The sequence below is a fragment of the Trichosurus vulpecula genome, chromosome 2 (assembly GCF_011100635.1).
Source record: "Trichosurus vulpecula isolate mTriVul1 chromosome 2, mTriVul1.pri, whole genome shotgun sequence".
Lineage (NCBI taxonomy): Eukaryota > Metazoa > Chordata > Mammalia > Diprotodontia > Phalangeridae > Trichosurus > Trichosurus vulpecula.
The window spans coordinates 459,023,271-459,048,712 of NC_050574.1; the positions used below are offsets into that span (position 1 = coordinate 459,023,271).

The window sequence follows — 25,442 nt, forward strand, 5'->3', positions numbered from 1 at the left end:
AATTAAAAAATTGTACACAGATGTATAATGAATGCTTTTCCCATAGTTTTATTATAAATAGTGCTGCGATGAGTATTTTTGAACATACAGTCTCTTCTTACAATCAAGAGAATATGAATGACGTAGTATTGTTTGTTCCTTCACTCCAAATTATTTTCCTGAATGGATGGACCAGTTCCTAGCCTGTTCAGTAGTGAATTAATATCCCTGACTTCTCATTGTCCTTTTCATACTGATTTTTTCCATCTTTTATAACCTATGCCAGTTTGATGGGGATGAAGTGATACCTCAGCATTTATGGAAACTGAACGTACAAAGATGAATACACAATGGATAAGTCATCTGTAGGAACCTGGCACTCTGCTTTTGACACAGCTTTTTAATGAAATTTAGGCGGCAGGAAGTAACTACAATAAAATATAACTTTCTTTGATTATCCTTCCCAGCCCTGATCATCTATGGTAAACTGTAAAACTGGAACTGCACAGCTAAGGACCAGACCCTGGACTGTAATGTCTCTCTAAGGCGTAGACACCTGGAAAGATCCAATCTGACAGCTCAAATTCCAACAGAAAATACCAAAATCATCACTGGTGTTCCTTCCCTCCTGACAATGAAATGACCCTGGTGCAGGCCCTCATCATCTCGTGCCTGGACTACCAAAATAGCCTTCTAGTTAGTATCCCTACCTCAAGCCTCTCCTCAGTCCACTCCATCCTCCACTCAGCTGTCAAAGCAATTTTCCTAAAAAGTAAGTCTGATCATATCACTATTCAATAAACTCTAGTAGCTCCCTATTACCTCCAGGATCAAATATAAAATCCTGTTTGGTTTCCAAAGTTCTTCACAACCTGGCCCCTTTATATCATCAGATCTTAGCCCAGTGCCAGGCACATCATAGATACTTAATAAATTCTAGCTGATTGACTGTTAGCCTTCTCCATTCCTCTCTATTCCTGTAACTCTTTATCTCCTGTCTTTGTGCCTTTGCATTGGCCAACGTTCCTTATGTCTGGAATATATGTCTTCATTACCTCCACCTCACAGAACCCCTCTCTTCCTTTAAGATGCAGTTCAAATAGCATCGTCTACATTATCTTTCCTGATATCCCCAACTGCTAACTAATGCCCTTTCTCCCTACCTTCCGTTAACTTCCTTACATCTGTTTGTATTTATTCCATATGTACTAACATATGAACTTGGTATCTTCCTTGTTGGAATGTATGCTCCTTGAGAACAGGGACAATATTATTCTTTGTATTTGTATAGCAAGAACTTAACAAATGCTTGCTGACGGGATAATTGAGAAAACAGTTTTTGTGTTAAGGAGCATCTTAGGACTGCTGGAAGTAAAAAGTGGAAAAGCAGTTCATTTTCTTCTTCTAACCAAGTCAGGTCGCCTGTTCATCTGCCCAAGAGACATATATTTACAGATTAATCAAACAGTCTGCCCATCCTGCATGCCAAATTCTAAAACTGTGAAACTGAAAACTGATACCCCACTTTGTTTTGTATTTATTATTAATTGGGAATTATACCTAATCAGTTTTACTACCCATGGATCAGATCTGGCCTTGATTGTACAGGCTTTAGTGGTAGAGTCTGTAAGAGTTTAACTTCCCTATTCCTATGAGCCACAGAATGACCACAGTTCAAAATCTGTGAGCTTCTGCTGACCATGGAGGGATGTGAGTGAAGCCGGTCATAGGAGGTTTGCCCACCATGAGAATTTCCAGAGGATGTTAGTCAAACCTACTTTTTTTCCTATCACCATGGGTCCTGGAAATCCTCTCAGTCAAGCCAAAGGTAAGCCTACCCTCCACCTTTGCATTAAACCAATTAGAGTCTTAGTTTAATTTACATAATTTCTATCATTGGACAATTTCTGGTATCCTACATAACCTACCTTTTCACCTGCAGAAAAGAGCTGTCCTAGCTATTTAGATGCATCCCTGGTTGATGAGGAGCCTTGGATCCCATTTATTGGCAATTGCTAGCCTTGCTAACAAACCAATCACGCTCAGAACTCTGTGTCTCAATTTCTCTTTATGGCAAATTTTTATTATGGTAGTGGTCTCCAAATTTTTGATTGTGTAACCTTAACAGTAATAAATAAATGAGTGCCCCTCTATATGTGCAAAACAATTTATAAATTATACACATGTACTATTGTGCTTTTATGCACATCATAAAACCTACACAAAGACATCAATTTTAAAAGGTTAAGACAAAAATGAACTAGTAGCTAATAAAGGCAACTGGAAGCCACTAGAGTTCATGGAGCAATGGAATTAACACAGTGAGACTCATATTTTTGTGCCCTTTCTCTTGTCCTTGTTGCTTGTTGTCTCAGACCAACAGAGATGGAAGAGGTCTGTTCTCCTCAAAGAGGAAGGTCTCTAGTTGGTACATTACTTCAGGGAGATAACCAAAATTTGGGCTTATTCTCCATCTTTACTAGTCCCATTCTTCTGGGCTCTACTGTCCCCAGCGTAGCAACTGGAGGCAAGTTGTGAGGGTGTCTCAAGAGTATCCCTCAGAATGGAGCCCAGAAGTGATCTGGGAACTTGGGTCTCTCCCCTCTCTTTTCATCACTCCCTCTACTGGTTTCCTATTTCCTCTTTTGCCGTACTAGCTAACTTTAATTAGTGCTGTATTTCTGGTCTCTTTCCCCCTTCACTCTAGTCCCCAAAGTTCCCTATGGTTCCACAGCTATCCCATTTTTTTCTTAAACCTTAGGGGTGACTTGATTCCTGGGCCTCAACTCATCTTATGCTGAGTTATACTGAGACTCTGCTAAGGCATGAACTCTAAAAAATGCTAAATGCCTAAAATTTAGAGTTATAGGACAGCCCTAGTGTGGAAGAAAGTACTGAGTTGGTGTTCAGTTATTTTTTTCAGTAATAATTACCTTTTTTTCAGAGTCTTTCACATATCTTCTTCTTGTTTTTGCTGAGTTTTCTGTATTTTGGGGACTTTCATTTTTATTATTTTGGTGTGATGAACAGACAACTGCCCCTAGGAAATCTCTAACTTAACCCAATCCTCCCAGGACTCTTCTTTCTCTTTCTTAGATTTGTTCTTGACTCTTGACCTTTGCTGTTCCTACCTAGCCAACTGTCCAAAAGCCTATGGATATCTGATTCAAAAATAATTCAGTCATTTGTTATCTAACTGAATACACCAATTTCATTTTTAATGACATTGTTTGGCACTTGCTGGGTGCAGTACCCTCCAGCTTTCTTCCTGAGGTTTCCAAGTAGCCTGCTATCCTTTGGCTTCATCTGTTTCTTAACACTAAAACATGCTATCCAACAATCTTTTAAACCACAGATTTCCATACTATCACAACAAATGACAATGTATGTCCCTGACAGCTTTGGGGGATTTTGATGAATCCGTCCTAGAGTTTCTCTCTCATCCTCTGCAACAAATTAGCTGTAATTACTTGAAGGGGGTCTTTTTGTTCATTCTCCTCATGAGCATGTACGAAGAGATGACCAAATATCCTATGGAATGATTTTTCTTATAGCCTTTCTTTTCTTACAGTCTTTCACCTTGACGTAAAACCTGCCACAGCTAACACTCTATTGGGGCAACCTTGGGAAATCTAGGATAACTTCCTAACAGGGTATGGCATTGGAGAAGCACAAGCAACAAAGTATGAATGTTCAAACACAAACCAAAGTGAAAACAAAAAGCATCCATATATAAAATTATCTAAATCTACTTAAAGGAAAACTAGAGTAGTTCTACTTTCATAAAGCTATAGTATTTCAAAGTAGATTATACTTTTATTTTTCCCAAATTTTATTCAATAAGAAATATATCTCTACAGCTTTTATTGAGGAGGTTGACCACGTCCACGACCAAATCCACCTCTAAATTGGAATTCTGTTGCTGATCCAGCCCCAGCCTCAGCCTTCTCGTCAGCACCAGGGGGAGCAGCACTTTGCCTTATGTGTCTGTCAGCTTCACCACAAGTAAGCCGGGCAGATCGCTCACCCTCCAGACCTTTGGGCCTTGGCCTTCCTGTCTCAGGACGACTTCTGTGGAGTGTGGAAGGCACAATCTCAGGGGGCAGGTGAAGATAATCCTGGAGGTACTGAATGCCCTCATTGGTGAGGTACCAGTAGAAATGCCTCCATGCGAACTGCTCCTTAACATAGCCATGAGACTTTAGAGACTGCGTGGCCTTCATGAAATGGAAACTGGGCACATTCTTGTCTGCCAGCTTGGAGTGCTTTGGCATGTGGACTTTCTTCTTGGCTACCATTACTCCCTCCTTAAAAAGGAGTTCAGAGATGGCAATTTGGTTCTTCTTGGGCATCAACACCTCGGCGGTGGCAGCGGCAGGTGCTGCACTAGACGGAGCCTGGGATCTAGACTATACTTTTAAATGGCTAAATTTTAAAAGTTAAACCTAGGGATATCATTTTCATGAAATTTTATATTGTGATAATTTGCATGAAGATACTCACCATCAGCAGTAGTGGCCTGGGAATCAAGGGGATCCAACTGTACTTTGGAGGTCACACTGATTCTTCTGGCTTTTCTCTCTGTTGCACAGGGATCTGAAGTCTCTGCACAGAACAAATTAGAACCCCAGAACAGAACATTACCTAGAGGATTAAATTCTGGAACAATCATCTTGTACTAAGTTACTCTCTAATTTTTTTTTATCTATGTTAGTTCTATTTATCTAATAAATCAACAAGTATTTACTAAGCGCTTATTATGCACCAAGCACTGAGTTAAGTGTTAGAGACACAAAGACAAAGCAAAAGTCCCTAACCTCAAGGAAATTACATTCTAATGGGGGAGACAATACATACAGAAATGATAATACAGACAAGATGGAAAGCACTCTCACTGAGGAAGGCATTAGCAATCGTGAGGACTAGAAAAGACCTTTTACGATTTAAGAAATAGTACTTGAGAGAATCTCAAAGGAAGCCAAGGATTCTACAAGGTAGATGATAGGGAAGAAAGCACTCCAGGCATGCTGGACTACCAGCAGCAAGGCAGAGTACTGTGAAGATCAACAAGTATGATATTAAGACTTATCTACCTAAATTAATTTACTGACTATACCAATTAAACTACCAAAAAAGTACTCTAGAAAACAGCTAGAAAAAATAAGAAAATTCAACTGGAAAAACAAAGTGTCAAGAATATCAAGGGAACCAATGAAAAAATGTGACGGAAGGTGGCTTAGCTGCACCAGACCTCAAACTATACTATAAAACAGAAGTCAAGGAAACAATCTAGTACAGGCCAACACGCAGACTGGTAGATCAGTAGAACAGATCAGGAACACAATACACAGTGAGCAGCTAGGTGGCTCAATGGCTATAGTGCCAGGCCTGGAGGTAGGAAGATTCATCTTCCTGAGTTCGAATCCTGCCTCAGTCACTTACTAGCTATGTGACCCCATTTGCCTCAGTTTCCTCATCTATAAAATGAACAGAAGGAAATGGCTAACCACGCCAGTATCTTTGCCAAGGAAACCCCAAATGGGGTCATGAAAAGTCAGAAACTATGGATATGACTGAACAACAACTACACAGTAGTAAACAACTCTAGTAATCTAGTGTTTGATAAACCCAAAGATTCAAGCTTTTGGGAAAAGAACTCACTATTTGATAAAAACTGCTGGGAAAACTAGAAAGCAGCTTGGCAGAAACTAGGTATAGACTAACATCTCACACTGTATACCAAGATAAGTGAAAAATAGATACATGATTTAGACATAAAAAGATAATATCATGTGCAAATCAGGGCAGCATGGAATGGTTTATCTGTCAGATGTATGGAGGTTAGAATTTATGAGCAAACAAGAGACAGAAAGTATTCAGGATGTAAAATGGATAATTTTGATTTCATTAAATAAAAAAGTTTTTGCACAAACAAAACCAATGAAGCCAAGATTAGAAGGAAAGCAGAAAAAAGGGAAGGGGGGAATTTTATTGCAAGTTTCTCTGATAAATGCTTCGCTTCTCAAATATATAAAAAACGGAGTCAAATTTATAAGAACACAAGTCGTTCCCCAATTGATAAATGGTCAAAGGATACGAACAGGCAGTTTTCAGATGAAGAAATTAAAGCTATCTATAGTCATATAAAAATGTTCTAAATCACTACTGATTAGAGAAATGCATACTGAGAGAGGGAGATAGGGAGAGATAGAATGGGGTGGATTATCTCACATAAAGGTGGCAAGAGGAAGCAGTTCTGTGGGAGGAGGGGAGAGGGCAGGTGAGGGGGGAATGAGTGAACCTTGCGCTCATCAGATTTGGCCTGAGGATGGAATACCATACATACTCAGTTGTGTATCTTACCCCACAGGAAAGAAGAGGGAGGAAGAAAAAAAAATAAAAGGGGGGGGATGATGGAGGGGAGGGCAGATGGGGGTGAAGGTAATCAAAAACAAACACTTTGGAAAGGGGACAGGGTCAAGGGAGAAAATTCAATAAAGCGGGATGGGTTGGGAAGGAGCAAAATGTAGTTAGCCTTTCACAACATGAGTATTATGGAAGGGTTATACATAATGATACACATGTGGCCTAGGTTGAATTGCTCGACTTCTTAGGGAGGGTGGGTGGGAAGGGAAGAGGGGAGAGAATTTGGAACTCAAAGTTTTAAAATCAGATGTTCAAAAACAAACAAAAAAAAGTTTTTGCATGCAATTAAAAAATAAGATACACAGGCAATGGGGCGTAGAAATTTATCTTGCCCTACGAGAAATGCAAATTAAAACAATTCTGAAGCACCACCTGACACCTATCAAATTGGCTAATGTGACAGAAAAGAAAAATGAGAAATGTTAGAAGGGATGTGGTAAAATCGGGACACTAATGCATGAGGGTGAACTGATGCAATCATTCTGGAGAGCAATTTAGAACTAGGTCCAAAGGGCTATAAAACCATGTATAACTTTTGACCTAGCAATACCACTACTAGATCTGTTTCCCAAAAAGGTTTAAAAAAAAAGAAAAAGGACAGAAAAGGACCTCTACGTACAAAAAAATTTATAGCAGCTCTTTTTGTAGTGGCAAATAATTGGAAATTGAGGGGATGTCCATCAATTAGGGAATGGCTGAATAAGTCATGGTATAAGATTGTGATGGAATACTATTGTGCCATAAGAAACAATGTTTTCAGAAAAACCTGGAAGGACTTGCATGAATTATGCAAAGTGAAGTGAGTAGAACCAGGAGAACATTGTACACAGTAACAGTGATACCGTACAATGATCACCTGTGAATGACTTAGCTATTCTCAGCAATATGGTGATCTAAGACAATTCCAAAGGCCTCATGATGAAAAATGTTATCCACCTCCAGAAAAAGAACTAATGGAATCTGAATGCTAATCAAAGCATATTTTTTAAAATTTTATTTTTCTTGTGGGTTTTTTGGTCTATCTTTTCTTTCACAACATGACTATGGAAATGTTTTGCCTGACTGTACATGTGTAACTTATATCAAATTGCTTGTCTTCTCAATGGGGGAGAGGGGGGATGAGAGAAAGCAAGGAAGAGAATTTCAAACTCAAAATTTTTAAAAAATGAATGTTAAAAATTTTTAGATTTTAACACTGAACTATAGTGTACACAAAAGAGAGCAAGACTGGAAAGACTCAGGAAAGTGACAAGTTGTTAAGCAGTTTAAATGTCAAACTACATTTATATTTTATGTTAAGAGACAATAGGAACTAAGTAGACACAGGATGGATAAATAGATCTGGGAGTTATCTGCATAGAGATAACAATTTAACCCCTAACATTGAATAACTCATTAAGTGAGAGAACAGGCCCTCTTCTCTTCTCCTATGACAGTTTGGGATATACCATGGCTGGTGAGCCAGAGATGGAGAAAGGGCCAGGAAAGAACAATGAGAAGGTAGGACAGACAGGTAGGAAGAAAACCAAGAGAACCATAAAAACCTAAACAGGGAAGAGTATCTAAGAGATTCTCAAGAGTGTCAAATGCTTCAAAAGTCAAGGATGAGGACTGAGCAAAGGCTATCAGATGTGGCTATTAAGAGAAGATTGGTAAATCTGGAGAGGGCAGTGTCAGTTGAGTAAAGAAATCAGGACCCAGATTGCTAGGGCAGTTGAGGATTAAGAGGAGAGGAAGTAAAGGCAATGAGTTATAGACAGCTTTTTCTAGGAATTTTTAAGATAGCTGTGAAATAGAGGAGAGATACAGGATGAAAGCTTGTGGAAGCAGCAGGGGAAAGTGTTTTTTAAGGATGGAGGAGACTTAGGTATGTTTGCAGGGATCAGGGAAGGAGCCAATAAATGAGAAAAGATTAATAATTAGAAATGGAACCACTGTGGAGACAATCTGCCACTATCACTACAGGGTCAAAATCACAAAGGGTGATACAGAGGGTATGGTCTTGGAGAGTAAAAAGGTCACTTCATGTTTTTGCCATTTTTTATTCTGAACTTATCATCAAATAAAATAAGCATCTTATATACACTGTATAACAAAACAATATTGTACGTGAAATGATGAATTTCTACTACATAAAGCTTGCCTCTCTTTTAAAGTATATAATAAATTCAATATGTAACTTTTAAAGCTGTCCTGCTCATCTGTGATTCTTGCTTGCCTTCCTTCTGTTCTCTCCTCATCTGAAATGGGGAGGAACCTTATCCCAATCTGACCTCCCCTTTGTTCTCTCCTTCTACTGGGGAGAGAAAAAGAAAAAAAAAACCTTGTAAAGGAGCATCTCTTCAAAAGAACCAGATTAAAGGAGGAGACAATGGGGGATGATAAAAGATTTGGGGATGCAGAGTAGAGGAAAGGAGGAGCTCACAGTACTGAAAGACCTAAAATACCTATCCTCAACCTATATCTCTCGTAACTCCCCTTCATATGTCCTACTCTCTGGCCAAAGCAGACAACTCACTGTTTGCCAAACATGCCTTGTATTTGCCCATCTCCTAGCACCCACTGACTCCAGTTTTGAATTCTATTCAGTCTTCAAGGCCTAAGTCTAATGTCACCCTCTCCATGAATTTTTCATAAGTAATTGCTCACTCTTTTCCAAATTCTTATAGAGTTCTATAGTTCCTTTGTTTCCTATGAAAAGAATGTTCCTCACACTGTACCTTGATTTATAGTTAGTATATGTCTTATTTTCTCTTTACTGTGCCTTGAACTCTGGGACCAAGCCTTTGTAATCCTTCATTGAACCTAGCACAGTGCTTTGCTCCTACTCAATATATGTTAAATGAATATAAAGCCTTAGGGGAAAAGAAGATATAAAATAAGAAACTGAAAAAATATTCCAAAATTAAATTGACTGATCCAGTAGTTTGGAAGATCCTTGATGGCAGGGACTATTCTATTTCTGTCTTTGTATCCCCAGCACTTAATACAATGCCTTGCACATGAGGCACTAAATAAATATTTGCTGAATTGAATAGAAAACAACAGAAATAAAAACAACCAGAGAAGCTACCAAGAGTAAGAATCAAATTTTAGGTAACTTTTTTGAAAGCAATAAACAACCGTTTCTTATCTGGACAGTTATAACTTACTAATAATCATACCAGTGAATTAGTCAGATAATACTATGCACTGTGAAAATCCAGTGTGGTAACAGCTCTGCTATTCAAGATCAGTGCATCTTGCGTACATCTTTTCATATAATATTACTGTTGGACAATTTCCAAACATGTCAAAAGAACCTGACGCAGAGGTGTTAATGAGTTCTAGCTGTTTTTTTTTCAAGCTGAGTTTGGATTTGTAAAGCTATTTATATCCTACTGTTTTTGTTTTTTACTAGTGATGATAGTCTATGAATAGTGCAATGGAAATTTAGAGGAAAGTTTCTGGGCAAGGATAATATGAAGATTTTTAAGCTAGCATATTTTAAATAGCAGTTATAAACAAAGGAATTTTACAGCAAATAACTCTGACTACTTAATGTTACTTGACCAATTATCATGATAAGAATTTTAAGTTTTGGTTTTTTTAACGTAGAAGATGCTGATTTGAGCTAGAATTTCTTTTCTTCAAATCATACTTGCTCAAGGTAAATTACAAAGTCTAAAGCTCTTGTTATATAGCAGATAAGCTTTAAAGGACAAAGGCAATACGAAATGTAGATACCTTTGGCACTATTTATGTAACAGTGGAAAAGTAAAACCTTCTAACTATGCTTATCTTAAAGAATTCCAAAGGGTCATTTGAGGATGTCCAAGCACTAAGCTTATTCTGAGGTAAATATGATGCTGCCCTTCAAACACTAATGTTACTATTGCTAAATGAAATTCTTGGGAGTTAAAAAGATGATGTTCAACTGTCAATCCCTTCTAAAGGATTACATAGAAGGCAAGACAATACCTACACATAGTGGATGAAAAGAAAAACTACCACACGTAGTACTCCTTTTATAACCAAAACCTACTTTAACAAAAATTGTTTTATATATTCTTTTTTTTTTGGAGGGGGTTAAGTGACTTGCCCAAGGTCACACAGCTTTTAAGTGTGTCAAGTATCTGAGGCTGGATTTGAACTCAGGTCCTCCCGACGCCAGGGCCAGGGCTCTTCTCACTGCGCCACCTAGCCGCCCCGTAGTAATTGTTTTAACAGGATATATTATCAATTAGACTATGAGCTCCTTGAGAACAGGGACTTTTTCTGCATCCCCAGTACTTAGTACCTTCCACATAGGAAGGATTTAATAAAAACTCATTGATTACCTATTGTTAATATATGTATATGTTAAATTGAGAGATTTGATGAAAATGATGTATACTCAACTTAAATGCTGCACCAAGAACTTGAATTCATCAGTCACTGAATATTTATTAAGTACCTAAGCTGTTTTAGGCAATGCAGTAAGTGCTGGGGGTACAAAAACAAAAAAATAAACAGTTCTTTCTCTCAAGTTGCTTACATGTGGTAACCTGAAATATAATTTTTGGGATGGGAGGAAGTGACACTAACAGCTGAAGGGATCAGGCAAGGCCTTATGGAGGGTGGCAAAGAAGGTGATGTGGGAGTATATTATAAGCATGGACCGATAGCCAGTGCAGATACAGGGAGACAGGAGATGGAATGTTATATGTGTAGAACAGCAAGGTGGTCAGCCTGGGTAGAGAGTGTGAAGGGAAGTAACATATAGTTTGAAGCTGGAAGGGGACCTCAAGCAATTCCTTCACTTTGTTAATAAGAAAAAAAAATGAAGCTATGAAAACTTAAGTGACTTGCTAAAAAGCAAGATTTTGGACCCACATCTTTCTGACTCCAAGTCTGGCACACCATGCACTACACCATGCTGAGGCCAGGCTGTGAAAGGCTTTAAAAGACAACTGGAGGGATTAATTTTTGAACCTAAAGGCAATGCAGAACCACTGGGACTTAGTAAATAAGGGGAGTGACACAATCAGATCTGTGCTTAAGGAAAGTCACTTTGGTAGCTCTGTGGAAGAAGAACTGGAGTAGGGAGAGACTTGAGTAAGAGAGCACAGAGGAAGCCGCCGTAATAATCCAAGTGAAGACAGGTAAGAACTTGAACTAAAATGGTTGTTATTGTAAATAAAGAGAAGGGGTTGGATGTGATACGTTATGGAGGTAGAAATAAGATTTGGTAACTGACTGGATATGTGGGGTGAGAGAGAATAACTAGCTAAAGAGAACACCAAGGTAATAAACCTTAAAAACTATAAGGAGGGTGATGTCTTCAGCAGAAATAGGAGAGTGCTTTAGAGGGGTGGATTTTGGGAGAAAGGAAAATTTTGCCATGATTAATTTGAGTGTCTTCAGGTAATCTAATTTGAAACATCCAATTTAAAATTGGTGATGCAGGGTTGGTGCTTGAGGAAAAGAACTGGATTATCCCAAGTCTGTGCGTCATTAGCACAGAGACAATAATTGAACCCACGGGAGCTAATGCCATCACCAGGGAAGACAGAACAGAAAAGAAGGCTGAAAATAGTTAGGGGGAGAGATATGGATAAATAAGCCCAAAAGGGGAACTAAGAAGGTTAGACAGGTAGTTAGGCACAGTACAATGAGAATCTGGAATAGATAGCATCAAGACAGCAAGGTGTTATCAAAGATGTCAAAAAGGATGTAAAGATTACAAAAAGACTATGAGATCTGGCAACTGAGTTCAATGCTAACTTTGAACATAGCAGCATTTGTTGAATGATGAAGTTATAAGGTGGGAAGCACAGGCAATGAATGTAGATATACACATATGTGTATGTATATATATACACATACATACAGTATACATGCATGCACGCATAAATGCATACATACAAACGAGATAATTTAAGGGAGATGGTAAGGTCCAATAAAGATTTTTTTTTCAGTGATGATGAGACTTGGGCATACATTACATATATGAGGAAGATGAGAGATTACTAGTAATAGAAAAGACCAGAGAGATGATCTGAGTGACCTGATAAAGCCATAATACATATTATAATGAATTTATTATAACTACAATTATACTGAGTTCATTATATTCTTGTGCCATATATAGCACCACCGGAAAGCACAGTGGCGATTGCTGCTTACCAAAAGTCTAACAGGCAAATCACTGTTAGTAAAACAGGTTGGTGGGGTAGTGTGAGTACACCTTGTCCACTATCCTGTGCCCTGAGCTTCCTGGATTGTTTCACCGAGAATGTAAGGCTAAAAGCAACCAGTATTTCAATGTTTTAAGCTTTGCAAAGCACTAGATGTGCTACCTCCTATGAGCGAAAGCAAGGTGGGATTTTTGTTGTTTTTCTTTTGGAGTAAAGTTTCCCAGGCTTATGCTAAATTGTAAATATCTGAAGGATTAATCTCCTTTGAACCCCGGTAATCCACAGCTGTAGGTGCTGAGGCAGGACAGCTTTCGTATCTTCGAGCACTAAGCCAATCAGGTGCCGAGTAAAACCGTATAAATAAAGAGTATAACTAAAGAGCTGTATAGAGAGCCTAGAGAAAACGAGAGCAGAAGCAGCAAAAGGAAAACGAACATGAAGAAAAATGAAGGTGAAGAGAGAAAATGAAGGAGGAAATGTGCACCAAGTAGCAGCTGCAGGAACTTACTAAGCAAAAGAAGAGACCTCTGGTAGCAGGGAGATCTCTGACAGTGGGAAAGGAGACCTCTCATAGACTGAGAGTGAACCTGTGTGAAGATGTAAGGTGTTTAGTGACACTGGGATGTTTCCTAGTCTTTGTGTTACTTTTGGTAGCTAAAGGTCCCACAGAGATAACAAAGGAGCCAGGGCAGAAGATTCTTTTGAACTTCTCAAAGCCAAGGCTATGGTCAGAGGCAGAGCTGAAGTGGAGCCGCCCCTCTCCTTCCCACTCCCCCCAAGGGGGAAATGGAGCAGGAGCAAAAGAGCCGTCTGAGTCAGGAGCCCACAGACCTGCAGACACAGGGCTGGGAATTAAGCCTCAGGTCAAGATGGAAACTTGGTTGCCCAGTCACCCCTCAGGTCTTTGAAGGGGCGGGGCTAGAGCAGGGTTGGGCCTTGGACTCAGACTCTTTGGCTCATTCAAGCATGTGTGCGCCTGAGAGTGCCAGGTGGGAGCCTGCATGACAGTGTGGAAGAAAGGACACACCCCCAAGAGGACTTTACTTGGCCACTCTGTTTTTGATTGAGGGGATTGTAACCTACTGTGACCTAGGGATGGGGGGGAATGTGTTGTGTTTTCTGCTGCCCCTGAGGCTGTGATGTGTTACAAGAGAAGACCCTGGCCTGGGATCCCCTGATTGTATAAACAAATATTTTGGGACAGTATATTATATACCGAATGATGTTTTGTTTAAAGCCATGTGGCCACCCTGGTTACGCTGTTATGAATTGTAAATACTCTGAATAAGGTTTAGTTTTGTATAGAGTGCTTATTATACTGTGAGACTGGACCCTAAATATATTCACAGCAGCAGCCCTCAAGTATGCTGTGTTGATTGGCATTACACTTCCTTTGTTCCAGGTCATGTGGTCTGGAAAATAGCTTTATTTCCTCCTCTCTTCCTCATCTGTGTCTCTCTCCCCTATCTAACTTCTCCTCCCACTACCCTGTTTGAAACAGTTCTCTTAAGGCTACCAAGTAATTTTCTTTTACCAAATCTGACACTGCGGCCTCTACGGTAAATTACTGACAACACTCCCTCTGCTTAAGTTTCATTTCTCTGTATTTCAGTGATCTTTACTCTCCTCACTCTCCAATTCTTCCTTTTCAGGTACTTTTTCCCCTCCAAAATGTGGTAATCCAACTTCTATCCCAACACTGTCTCCCCTTAGAGGGCCTGTCAATCTGAGAGCTTCAACCATCCTCATGGGGAGGATTCCACAGCCCCTCATCTACACCTGGGCTTCAAGCTTTCATTCCTAAATGCTTATAAATACCTTTACATGGGCATGTTACTGTCTCCTCAGACTCTACACATCCAAACTTCTCAAACCTTTCTCTATCAAAAGGCTCTTCCCTCTTAACTTCCCTGCTACTGTTAAAGACACCATTATCACAGGTTCTTAGCCTGGAAACCTTGGAGTACTACTTGACTTACGTTTTTCACTCCCTAAACGTAATCTGCCATGATGTATTGTTTATTCCCCCCAGTGCATCTCCTGAATTCAGTCCCTACCAAGTTCTGAAGGACCTCTACACTGGGTCCACTGAGAATGAGCAAAAAAAATCATTTACTAAGTGTTTATTATGTACCAGCCAATCACTGTGCGAAACACCAGGAATACACATACAAAAACAACAGCCTCTCTGTAGTACTTATAACGGAGAAGAGATGCCCACGGGAGACTGATGACTTTGGAGAGACACTTTGGTCCTAAGGGATAATGAATGACCATACAGGGAAATAGAGCAGTAAACCCCTTCCAATGGCAGCTGATTTGATGGGAGGTGGGAGGGTGGATGTAGAGAATTTGCTATTAGAAATTCAATGCAGGTGACCAATTCTGAAACTGTTTAGGGTTAACTGGTCAAAGCTACTTCAAGGCAAGAAAAACTTTAAAAACAACTATGAATAGAGGGAAAAAAAAAACTTCTTTAACTCCTCCCCATTTTCTTTCTCAAACCTTTTACTAGAGCACCCAACAAGTAATAAACTGAATGATTTGAGCTTTGTCTTCTTTCCTTCTTTTACTCTACTACTTAAGGTCAGAGGCAGCTGGTGGCAAAGTGGACAGAATGCTGAGCCTGGAGTCAGGAAGACCTCAGTTCTAATCTGGCCTCAGACACTAGCTGGCCTCAGCTTCTTCATCTGTAAAAGTGAGGTGATAATAGCATTAACCTTCAAGGCTATTGTGAGACTCAAATGAGATATTTATAAAGCACTTAGCATTTGTGCCTGGCACACTGTAAGCACTCCATAAATGTTAGCTATGATTATAGCTTTAAGACGCTAACAGATAGTAAAATGACCAAAATAGGAAAAAGGAATAACACAAGACCAGACAATATCCAAATTGGATAACCTACCTCTAAATAATCAAGAGTTGTTATTGTGGAAAGGTAAATATATAAGCCTACATGCTATTCTAAACTATTATTCTTATTAAGTCATTGCTTCAATGGATTTTTAAAAATAGGGCCATTCTTAACAGGTTTCCCCACAGAATACCAATAAACCCAAATTCACCTGACATTCTTACTAGGTCCTACTTGCTAGATACTTAGGCAAATCTGAAGATTAAATACCTTAGAAGAAAATGCTCCCTGAACTGTAACTTAAAAGTACACACTACTTTGTCCTAGTGCCAGATCTGGTGACTGGAATACAATTACTGCTATTCGTCTTATTTTAGAAATCAGGAGCCCATTTTAATTATCGATGAAGCACACAGTCCATCCATGGTAACGTTAACCAATGGGTATATTTAAAGACGCTATACTGTAAACAGTGTATTTATGTAAAATTTTCTGGAATGCTCTGACAGTTTGAAAATCTGGGAGAAGATTAGCTGTCATACTTTAACCACTTTATGCCTATTTTTAACACTTTCTGTTAGGGAATGTTGTTTAAGATTTGTTTCTTTCCTAATTCATCATTTTCTTAAAATACTCCTTCACTAAGATCCTATGGTGATGTTTCATTGTGATTTCGAAGCAGACCTCCCTGGCTTCTCAAAGATTATGCCTATGGCTCATGAACACTGGCAAATGCTACCAAGTGAGGTGCCCGAGAACTGAACTGCTACTGGCTGTTGTCCCAGAAACAGCCCAGGTAGAATAGATTCCTACCACCAGAACTGCCGCTATCAGATCCTCGACTGCGTTGACTACAGCAGCCTACAATATATCTCAATCTTTACTGATGATACTTGTAAAGCACTGTGTAAAATGCTCTGTAAGCCCTAAAGAACCATATAAATACTAGCTATTATCATCACTGTTGTCATTACTATGGATTACTGGAGAGAATGCCATAACAAAAATCAATACTTCAAAGGGTTCATGAAGTATTAAAATATCAATTCTATCATTACATGTAACAATGACTAATATACCTTGAACTGCTTAAAAGTGATACACATCAACGCTCCAAAGGATCTAGGATTCCAACAATGTAGCATTCCTTCCAAAGATGCTAACTCCAACTCAACCTTGCCTGCCCTCCTTCCATGACTCTTTCTCATGTCTTCCTTTAAGCTGTCCACAGGAGGTTACCCTAACTTGCTGGGAGTCTTCCTCAAGTTCCACTGATATTCTGTGGATCCCAAAGTAGCATGCAAGCTATCAGTTAAGGAAGCTCCTTTTTTTTTTTTTTTACAATTTCCAAAATAATTTTATTGTCAGGATTCTGTACTTTAGTTCTCCTTCTCCTATACAGTTTTGGTACCCTGGAGTCGATCAGTATGCTGGGCAGCAATGAGACCGATCTTTCGTGCAGCTGGGGCATCTCCTCAAATGGTGGATGGTTTTCCAATGTGCTGGTGATTACCTCCTCCAAAGTGATGTTCCACAGGATTCATGGCTGCAACCTGGACACGGGGCCAGCGGTTTCTTTTGGCCTTGTATTTGTGGTAGGCATGACCTGCCTTAAGGATGGGTTTATCAATACGACCTCCTCCAGAAACACCAACCACAGCTGTGTTTGCAGAGGAGATCACTTTCTCAGAGCGTGAAGGTAGCTTCACCCAAGTCTTCTTGGTTTCAGGATTGTGAGAAATCACTGTGGCATACTTTCCAGATGCACGGGCAAGCTTACCCCAGGCCCCAGGCTCTTCTTCAAGGCAGCACACTATGGTCCCTTCAGGCATAGTGCCAACTGGAAAGACATTGCCAACGTTGAGCTGAGTTTTCTTACCACAGTACACAAACTGGCCGGTATGGATGCCTTCAGCAGCAACGAACAACTCTGGCCTCCTTCTAAATCGTTAGGAATCCCAGAAAGCTCGGCCTGGATCATGGATTATGTCCTTTACGATACCCTTAATGTAGCTATGCCTCTCAGCGAATTAGACTGCCCGGAGCTTGGCAGCCCCTTTCCTGTGCTTCACATGAGCGCCGAGGACAGAATCCACACCCTTCCTCTGACCACGGATCACTCAGCCCATCTCAAGTGGTCTGGCTCTGGACTTGCTAGAAAGATTATGGAAGCTCCTTTTGAATACAGACTGTCATTTCTTCTTTTTTTTTTTTTGGAGGGGGGAAGGCAGGGCAATTGGGGTTAAGCAACTTACCCAAGGTCACACAGCTAGTAAGTGTGTCAAGTGTCTGAGGCCGGATTTGAACGCAGGTCCTCCTGCCTCCAGGGCCAGTGCTCTACTCACTGAGATTGTCATTTCTTGTATTTGTATCTCCAGCACAGTGCCAAGCACTTAATAGGCACTTAATAAATGTTTGTTGACTGATTTTTCTCTTACTACATGACAAACTTTTTTCTTCGATTGAACATTTCTTTGATGACACCCTTGATACTGCTTCACCAAACAAAATTTATTGTTAATAACGTACTGTAGCTTATTCTTGTCCACCATGTGCCTTCCATTAACCTTTCCATGACTTTCAACTTCAGTTCTTCAGACTATGTTATTCCATAACTCACAGACATACATAATCCCCAGAACAATCTTCATACTAAATATTAAATTCAATATTGGTTTAAAGTGAAAGAAATGAAAATATGACATGCAAGACATTTCCAAGAATTATATTTATGTAAGATGTTAGTATTGACTGAAAATTTAATGGAGAAAAAATATATTTGTTTATAAACACTCAGTGTGTTAGCTGCTAATACAACAATGGTTAGTGACACAAATGATTTTAAACAATATTTAAATCAGAAATTAACTTTTATAAAAATGTTTAAAGTCTCTTTAAACATTCTATCCTGCAAAATATAAAGATCATACAATCACATATGTGAAAGGGAATCTAGGAAGTCATCCATTTCGTTCTCCTGACTGCAGGCAAGATTATAAGTAAACCATGTCATAATTTTTAATTTAAATTTTTTAAATCTTCCAAACAGGGAAAAAAGGGTGTCTCTACAGTCTCTTATGGGAGAATTTTTCTAGTATATACTAAAACATCACAAAATCATGATTCGTTTTTACCTTTATCCATCATATTGAAGTTAATTTATTTGGGGAAAAAACCCCTACAGTTCTTTCTCAAGTATAAAGTATCTTAAAATTACCTCATAGTGTCCTTTACTCCAGGTTAAAACATCTCAGCTCCTGTAATCTGTCTTCAAAAATCTAATTTTTTATCCCCATAAAAACAAAGCAAGCATAACTCTGAAAATTCTCAATCTGTAAAAATTAATTTTATTCAGAATATTATAGATGTAAAGTGAGTAATATAGAACTTTTTTTCTATAAACTATGCCAATGAAGAATTTCTCTGAAAATAACAGTTGTTATTGTGTCGCTTTTCAGTCATGTCCAACTGTTCATGACCCCATCTGAGGTTTTCTTGGGAGAGATGCTGGAGTGGTTTGCCATTTCCTTCTCCAGCTCGTTTTACAGATGTAGAAACTGAGACAAACAGGATTAAGTGACTTGTCCTGGGTCATATGGCTAGATTTGAACTCAGGAAGATGAGAAAATAAAAGTAATGAATTACTAATCTGAGCACTTTCTTAAAATATAAATTCTAGAGCCTTGCACGATTGCTAGTATCATTATCAGCGTGTGTTCTTCTAAGCAGCCTATGAAAAATAAAACATTTTAACCAATAAAGCTCTTATTTATCAATTTAACTACTGACTGTATTTTCCAGAATATTACAACAGCATCCTGAATTCAAACTGTCCAAAACAGAACCACTATCCTCCCCATTACCCAGGTTTTCAACCTCAGAATAACCCTTGTCACAGCTCTTTCCTTTATCTCTCTCTACCCCTCATATCTTTCCCTTGTCTCCTTTCCTTCAATTCACATAGCCAGCCATAGCTGCAGTTTAGACCCTCATCATCTGTCTGTAAGCCTTCCTGTTCTCAGTTTTTCCCTTTTCCAATCTATACCACTGACACCAAGGCCTAAGCTACATAAGGATAGAATGAGAACATGTCATTGCCCTGCTCAAAAATTTTCATCAGCTCCCTGTGACTTCTGAAAAGCCAATTCATCAGCCTGGCTCTTTACAACTTGACTCCAATGTGCCTTGCCAATTTTAGTTCATATTACTCCCCTTTATAAATTCTACAGTCCAGGCCAACTTGACTGTTTCCTAAAAGTAACATTTCGTCATCCAACTCTGCGCATTTCACATAGGCTTTCCCAAATACATTCCCCTCATCTCAACTTCTCAGAAGTCTTATCAGCTTACAGGCCACGTGCCACTCCCACCTAAAATTTATCTATGATCCCCACTCACTGGTAGCACTGTTGTCCTCCACAAGTTACCCTGTATCCAGATATTTGTAGGCTCCTTAAGGACAGGACTGTTTTGTTTGAATAAATGCTTGATGACTGATCTTATCCTCACTATCCCTAATGACCTGCAGGGACTTACACATACTAAGAACACAAAAAACGTCTGCTGAACTGAGTCAAGATATGTATGTTCCCCAGGTACTTTGATGGTATCACTGACATCTTGATAACTCACCTTTTTTGGATGGCTTCGGTGGCACAACTGGACCAGGTTCTATATGGTCATAAAAATTATTCATGGCTTTTGGATCAAAATTGCCTATCAAAAAAAAAAAATAAAACAGGAACTTAGGTTTATTTTCCTATAAATGTAATAAATGCCTATCAAGAAAAAAGTGAAGTAGGAAATTAGGTTTATTTTCCTGAAATTGGAGAAAATGAAAAGAGATGACAAATTAAGAAAGGGATTTCCTCAACTCAGACTCCTGAACTCAACGTCAGCTCTTTTTCATGACAACTTTAACATCCTGTCCCCATGTGAGGGACATACACCATAAAACAAAGCCTTCACTTTAAATTCATTCCAGTGTTTTTTCATTAAAGTATCTAAAATAACAGTTCTAAAATTTTTATACCAGTTTTCTTAGATAGGCATAAACAAACTTACTGGGCAACAAAAAAAGAGAAATGGCAATTCGCCCAACACAGTGAGGACAGTTGCCTTTCTTAATAGATTCTTAAGTAAAGCCAAATGAAATAGAAGGAAGACAGATGTCTATATATTTTCTAACAAGTTTATAGACCATTTTTACATGTAGTGATCTTTAAGCACTCACATCAATTTGAAATAGAATAAGCTTGATGGTCTTAAATATGTGACATATCGAGTCTTTCAATGAATTCAACCAATGGACAGATGGAACACAGAAACATTTGCAGAATAAATAAGATGGGTCAAATCCCTAGGGAGAAAAATCTTGATGCCAGTATCTCTAAGAATTTCTGCACCTGTTAAAAATTACTCCATTTACTAATTCTTTTATCTACAGAATATAGCTATAACTGCCCATTGTAACTATTCTTTGACAGGTTTTTTTTTATCTACTATGTGAATTATTCCTATGTTTTCTACTCTATTTAAAGAAATCTAGCACCATGTTTCTCATCCACATGAGCACATGGATCTAATAACACATGCCACTTTTGTTACTTTCCTCAACAGATCTTTATAGAGTGTAACATTCTTTTGTCTATATACTGAATACTTTCTTCTAACAAAGCACTTATTCTAGGATTTTGTTGTCGTTAACTATTATGGCTTTTCAGCAAGCCACTGAATCTTAACATCAGGAAGGAATCTTAAAGATTAATGAAAAAGTTATTTTTATAGCATTAAATTTATACACTGGAATCCTATTATATAGAATAAAAAAATCTTGGACCTTATCTATGGTGAATTTAAATACTACAGTACTAAGTTCAGTATTCAGTACTACTAAATATTCCACTATAGTGGGTCCAAAGAATGTACCTAAGGGACAGAATCATATTAAAATTCTGATGGCATTCGTAAATCTTACATGGACTTCTACCTGTGTTCTATCACAAATACCTATGTGTATCAAGTTACGTTGTAAGAAGATCTTCTAAAAGTAATTTTTTAGGACTGCTCATTAAGCATTTTAAAATGATAAAATAAACTGTCCTAAGATGAAGCACTCTTCCAGTCAGCATTTTTATCCATAAATTAGATAAAGGTATAAATGGCATGATTACCAGATTTGAAGATTACATTAAGTTGGGAAGGGTAACAAGTATGTTGGATAACAGAATTGGGACCAAAAAGATCTTAATAGGTTGAAATTAGACCAAATCAAAGATAAGATTCAATAGGGAATAAAAGTGTTTCTAATGAAAACTGAACTACATAAGTACAGGAAAGCAGAGACAAATACTCCTCACATTTATACACACTTTAAGGTTTCCAAAGTACTCTCCTTGAAACTACCCTATGAAATAGCTAGTACAAATATCATCCTTCTTTTACAAATGATGAAATGGGTTCTGAAAGGTTAAGTGACTTGCCCAAGCTCACACAGATTTAAGTGTTTAAGGCAGAATTCACACCCAGTTCTCTAAACTCCAAGTCTAGCCTTCTTTCTACTGTACCATACTGCCTCTGATACAGCTCAAAAGCATGTTTATTTCCATATATGTGAAAAAAGACCTGGAAATTTTCACACACTAAATATGTCTCAAGTGTGATATAGCAGCCAAAAAACCTAATGTGATCCATTGGCAGCATTAATGGAAGTGTAATTCCTGGAACCAAGGAGGTGATATCCTGCCTTGATGAGATATCTGGAATATTATGCCAACTCTAGGAGGTCCATTTTAGGAAGGACTCAGACAAGTGTGAAGCTCATCCAGAGGAGAATGTCTACAATGACCAAGGGACTGAAAACTATGCCACATGCAGATCACCTCAAGGAATTAGTAATATTTAGTTTAGATAGAAGAAGACTTAGAAGGAACATGAGAAATGTCTTCAAATATCCATAGGGTTGTCATGTGGAAGTAGAATTAAGACTAGTTTTGCTTGAACCCAGAAGGTGGAACTTGAAGGAATGGATGGAAATTGCAGTGGCAGACTTCAGACTCCTTTAACAAGGGAAAACTTTGTTAAAAATCAGAGCTATCCAAGAGGAGAATGGGACTGTCCAAGGAGACAATGAATCTCCCAATATTGGAAGTCTTAAAGCAAAGGCTGGATAACTGACAAGTGGGGACACTGTAGAGGGAATTCATAATCAGCACTGAATGGACTAGATGACCCCTTAGGTCTCTTCCATTATGGAAATTCTAAGATAAAAATTACATGATTTGCTAACTATAGTTTTTATGCTTTAAACATTTTATATGTGCTACTTCAATTACTTAAGTTAAAGCTAGTACCCTCATTTGTAGTTCTCCTGTTAAAGAAATCTGTAGTAAAGACTAACAAGATATTTCAGTAAGCTTTTATTCTTTTGCTCATGCAAAATCTTCACCCCCTCATCCCTCACAAAAAAAAAAAGCTGGTGCCATTTTCCACATAAAATCTTGTAATACACAATTCACAGAATGTCTAAGACTCCCTTGATGTTTCAGACTAGTGGGTCTTTACCTGATTCCTACATTGTTTCTTTATTTCTACATTTCCTACATTTCTACAATGTTTACATTTGATTAGGGTGCTCGATTTCCACCACCAAATTTGTTTCTATCTCTATTGTTGCTTCACTATAATTCTGAATTCTTTTCAAAAGTTATTTCTGTTTAATTTTTGTCTAGAATGCATGGAATGTTTAAACTGCATACTTACACATTATGCTCTGTAAAAAAAATCTTAAAAATTACACCATTGCAAGCTTGAGTTTTCTGCCACAAATGTACCAACATATAAAAATGGTATAAAGAACTGAATATGAATATTTTGACTTCTTGTATCTTTATTTTAAACAATTATTTTTAAAGAAAACCACATTTATTCAGAAGTTGAATTCCTGTGAAACTCATACTAAACATAACAAAACTTTTTTAGGTTTTCATAGTCAATGAGTGTTTGCAAGAACTATACTGAAAGACCTCTAAAGTTTCTCCTAACTCTAAGTTCTATAAATCTGTGATAAGTGAAGAATCTATTTTTTAACGCAGAATTCACAAGGTAAGAATTTCTTAATGAAATCACTATTAAGGCACCAATAATTAATTTCTAGGGAAAAAATTTGGTCAATGATCTTAAAAAATTTAGTCATTTACCAAAAATTTAGCCTTATGCTGGACAAGCTTTTCTCCTTACAATTCTCTAATCAACATTTTATCATGTAAGCATCTTAAAACACCGCACTATAACTTATGTTTTAACCAAACAATTAAGTCTATACCTCTCGATTGAAGGAGGTCAACTTCTTTCAGTGTACAGTCAACATTTATCTGCAGTTGTCTGTTCATGCTTCTCAATCTTGTCATTTCCTCAGGCTAGTAAAAAAGGACCCAAAATAGCAATTGGAGGAAAGTAATTATCAAGCCTAACATTTATGTTAAACAATTTCTAATTGGGACTTATTCAAGGTATTGCCTCTGTACACAGAAGAGGGCTTGTAAAGGAGATTAAAGGGAAAAAAAAAGGTGGTCAAGTAAATTTTGAACAAACAAAATGGCCACAAATAAAAGTTAATATATGAACCAATGTGTGTATAAATTTACAATGTTTCTGAGTTAAAATGAAACTTATTGAAACAGTTCATTCAAGTTATGTATACACTGTATAGAAATAGAATTTATAAAACTTATTTTCTTTCATTGCTTCTATCACACAAAAAAGATCTCAATAAAACAGATTTGAAATGCCTTATTTTTATGATTTAATATCAAAACAAAACATAAGCATCAAATAAAGCTTACAATGCTGAAAGATGACACCAATGATTTCAGTTTTGTAGAGGCTGGTGTAACTATAAGAAAATTCATTACCTTGTTGACCTGGATAAAGCAAATATGCATATGAAAACAATTTCAGGATACTAGAGCCTCTTCCCTTTCCATTCAGCTACATTCTCTCTACTTTCCATTTTATCTACAACCTTTGCCCTTTATTCTTCTTTCTGATTTTTTCCCCTCCTATGCTTTGCCTATATTTTTCAGACCTTCCAGTGCGATATCTTTGTGACAGTTAAATCTCATTATTAGTCTCTTGTCTAAACAGTAAGATTTCAGGAATTTTGATTTCATTTTTGATTTCTTTAATATGTTTGTTGTATTCAGTGAAAAAAATCAGGGCTTAAAAGCTAAAAGGCATGAAAGTCCCACAGTCCACTTTCAAAGTAAAGCCAGAGATTAACTCAATAACCTAAATCTGATTACAACTGTAGGAGTATTACCTAACAAATTTCAATTCTAAACAAATTTACTTCCTTCTTTAAAAACAGAAAGAAGGTAGGTCATGAGCAATATCACTCAATAAAAAAGCAAGAGCAATGGAGAAAAACATGTTTAATGAAAGTCTGGCCAAGATTCTCAAGGTAAATAATGGGGGGGAAAGTAGCAGTAATGAGGATGTGGTACTACCGAAACCAAAATTATACAGTAAAAAAACAAAACAAAACAAAAAACTTTTGACTAAATAGTTAAGGAGAAATTGTTAATTGGGAAAAAAATTATTTGCATCTTATTTCTAATAAAAGTCAGATATCCAAGACACATAGGGAAATAACAGCCATTTCCCAAAAAATAAATAGCCAAAGGTAACAAATGGTTTTCAAAGAATTACAAATTGTCAACAAGCATATCATCACTAAGAAATATAAAAAACTAGAAACAAAGTAGGTGCTCTTCAATTGGGGAATGGCTGAAATAATTTTTGTACATGAACATAATGAATGTTCCAATATTAAATAAAAGATATTAATAATGCAGAAAAACATTGAAAGACTTGTACAAACTGAAATAGAATGAAATAAGCAGAAGCAAAAGAACAACATATACGAATACAATCACATCGATGAAAAGAATGCTAAAATAAAGCTGCATGTTGAGTAACTATAAAGACCAATCTTGGCTTTGGAGAGATGAAGAAGCACCTCC

General features: G+C 37.7%; 1 protein-coding gene and 1 pseudogene across 3 annotated transcripts in view; both read right to left on the reverse strand.

Annotated features, from left to right (window-relative positions):
* The window catches only part of TAB3 (TGF-beta activated kinase 1 (MAP3K7) binding protein 3), a 90,865-nt gene that overhangs the window by 6,476 nt on the left and 58,947 nt on the right, over positions 1-25,442 (reverse strand). For all 3 annotated transcript variants that reach the window (XM_036744551.1, XM_036744553.1, XM_036744552.1), the window contains exons 5-7: positions 23,744-23,837; positions 20,053-20,136; positions 4,483-4,584 (exon numbers count right to left, since the gene is read on the reverse strand). In XM_036744551.1, coding sequence (XP_036600446.1) covers positions 4,483-4,584; positions 20,053-20,136; positions 23,744-23,837 — 280 coding nt within the window. The remainder of the gene's footprint in view (positions 1-4,482; positions 4,585-20,052; positions 20,137-23,743; positions 23,838-25,442) is intronic.
* LOC118837588 lies at positions 16,765-17,549 on the reverse strand (annotated as a pseudogene).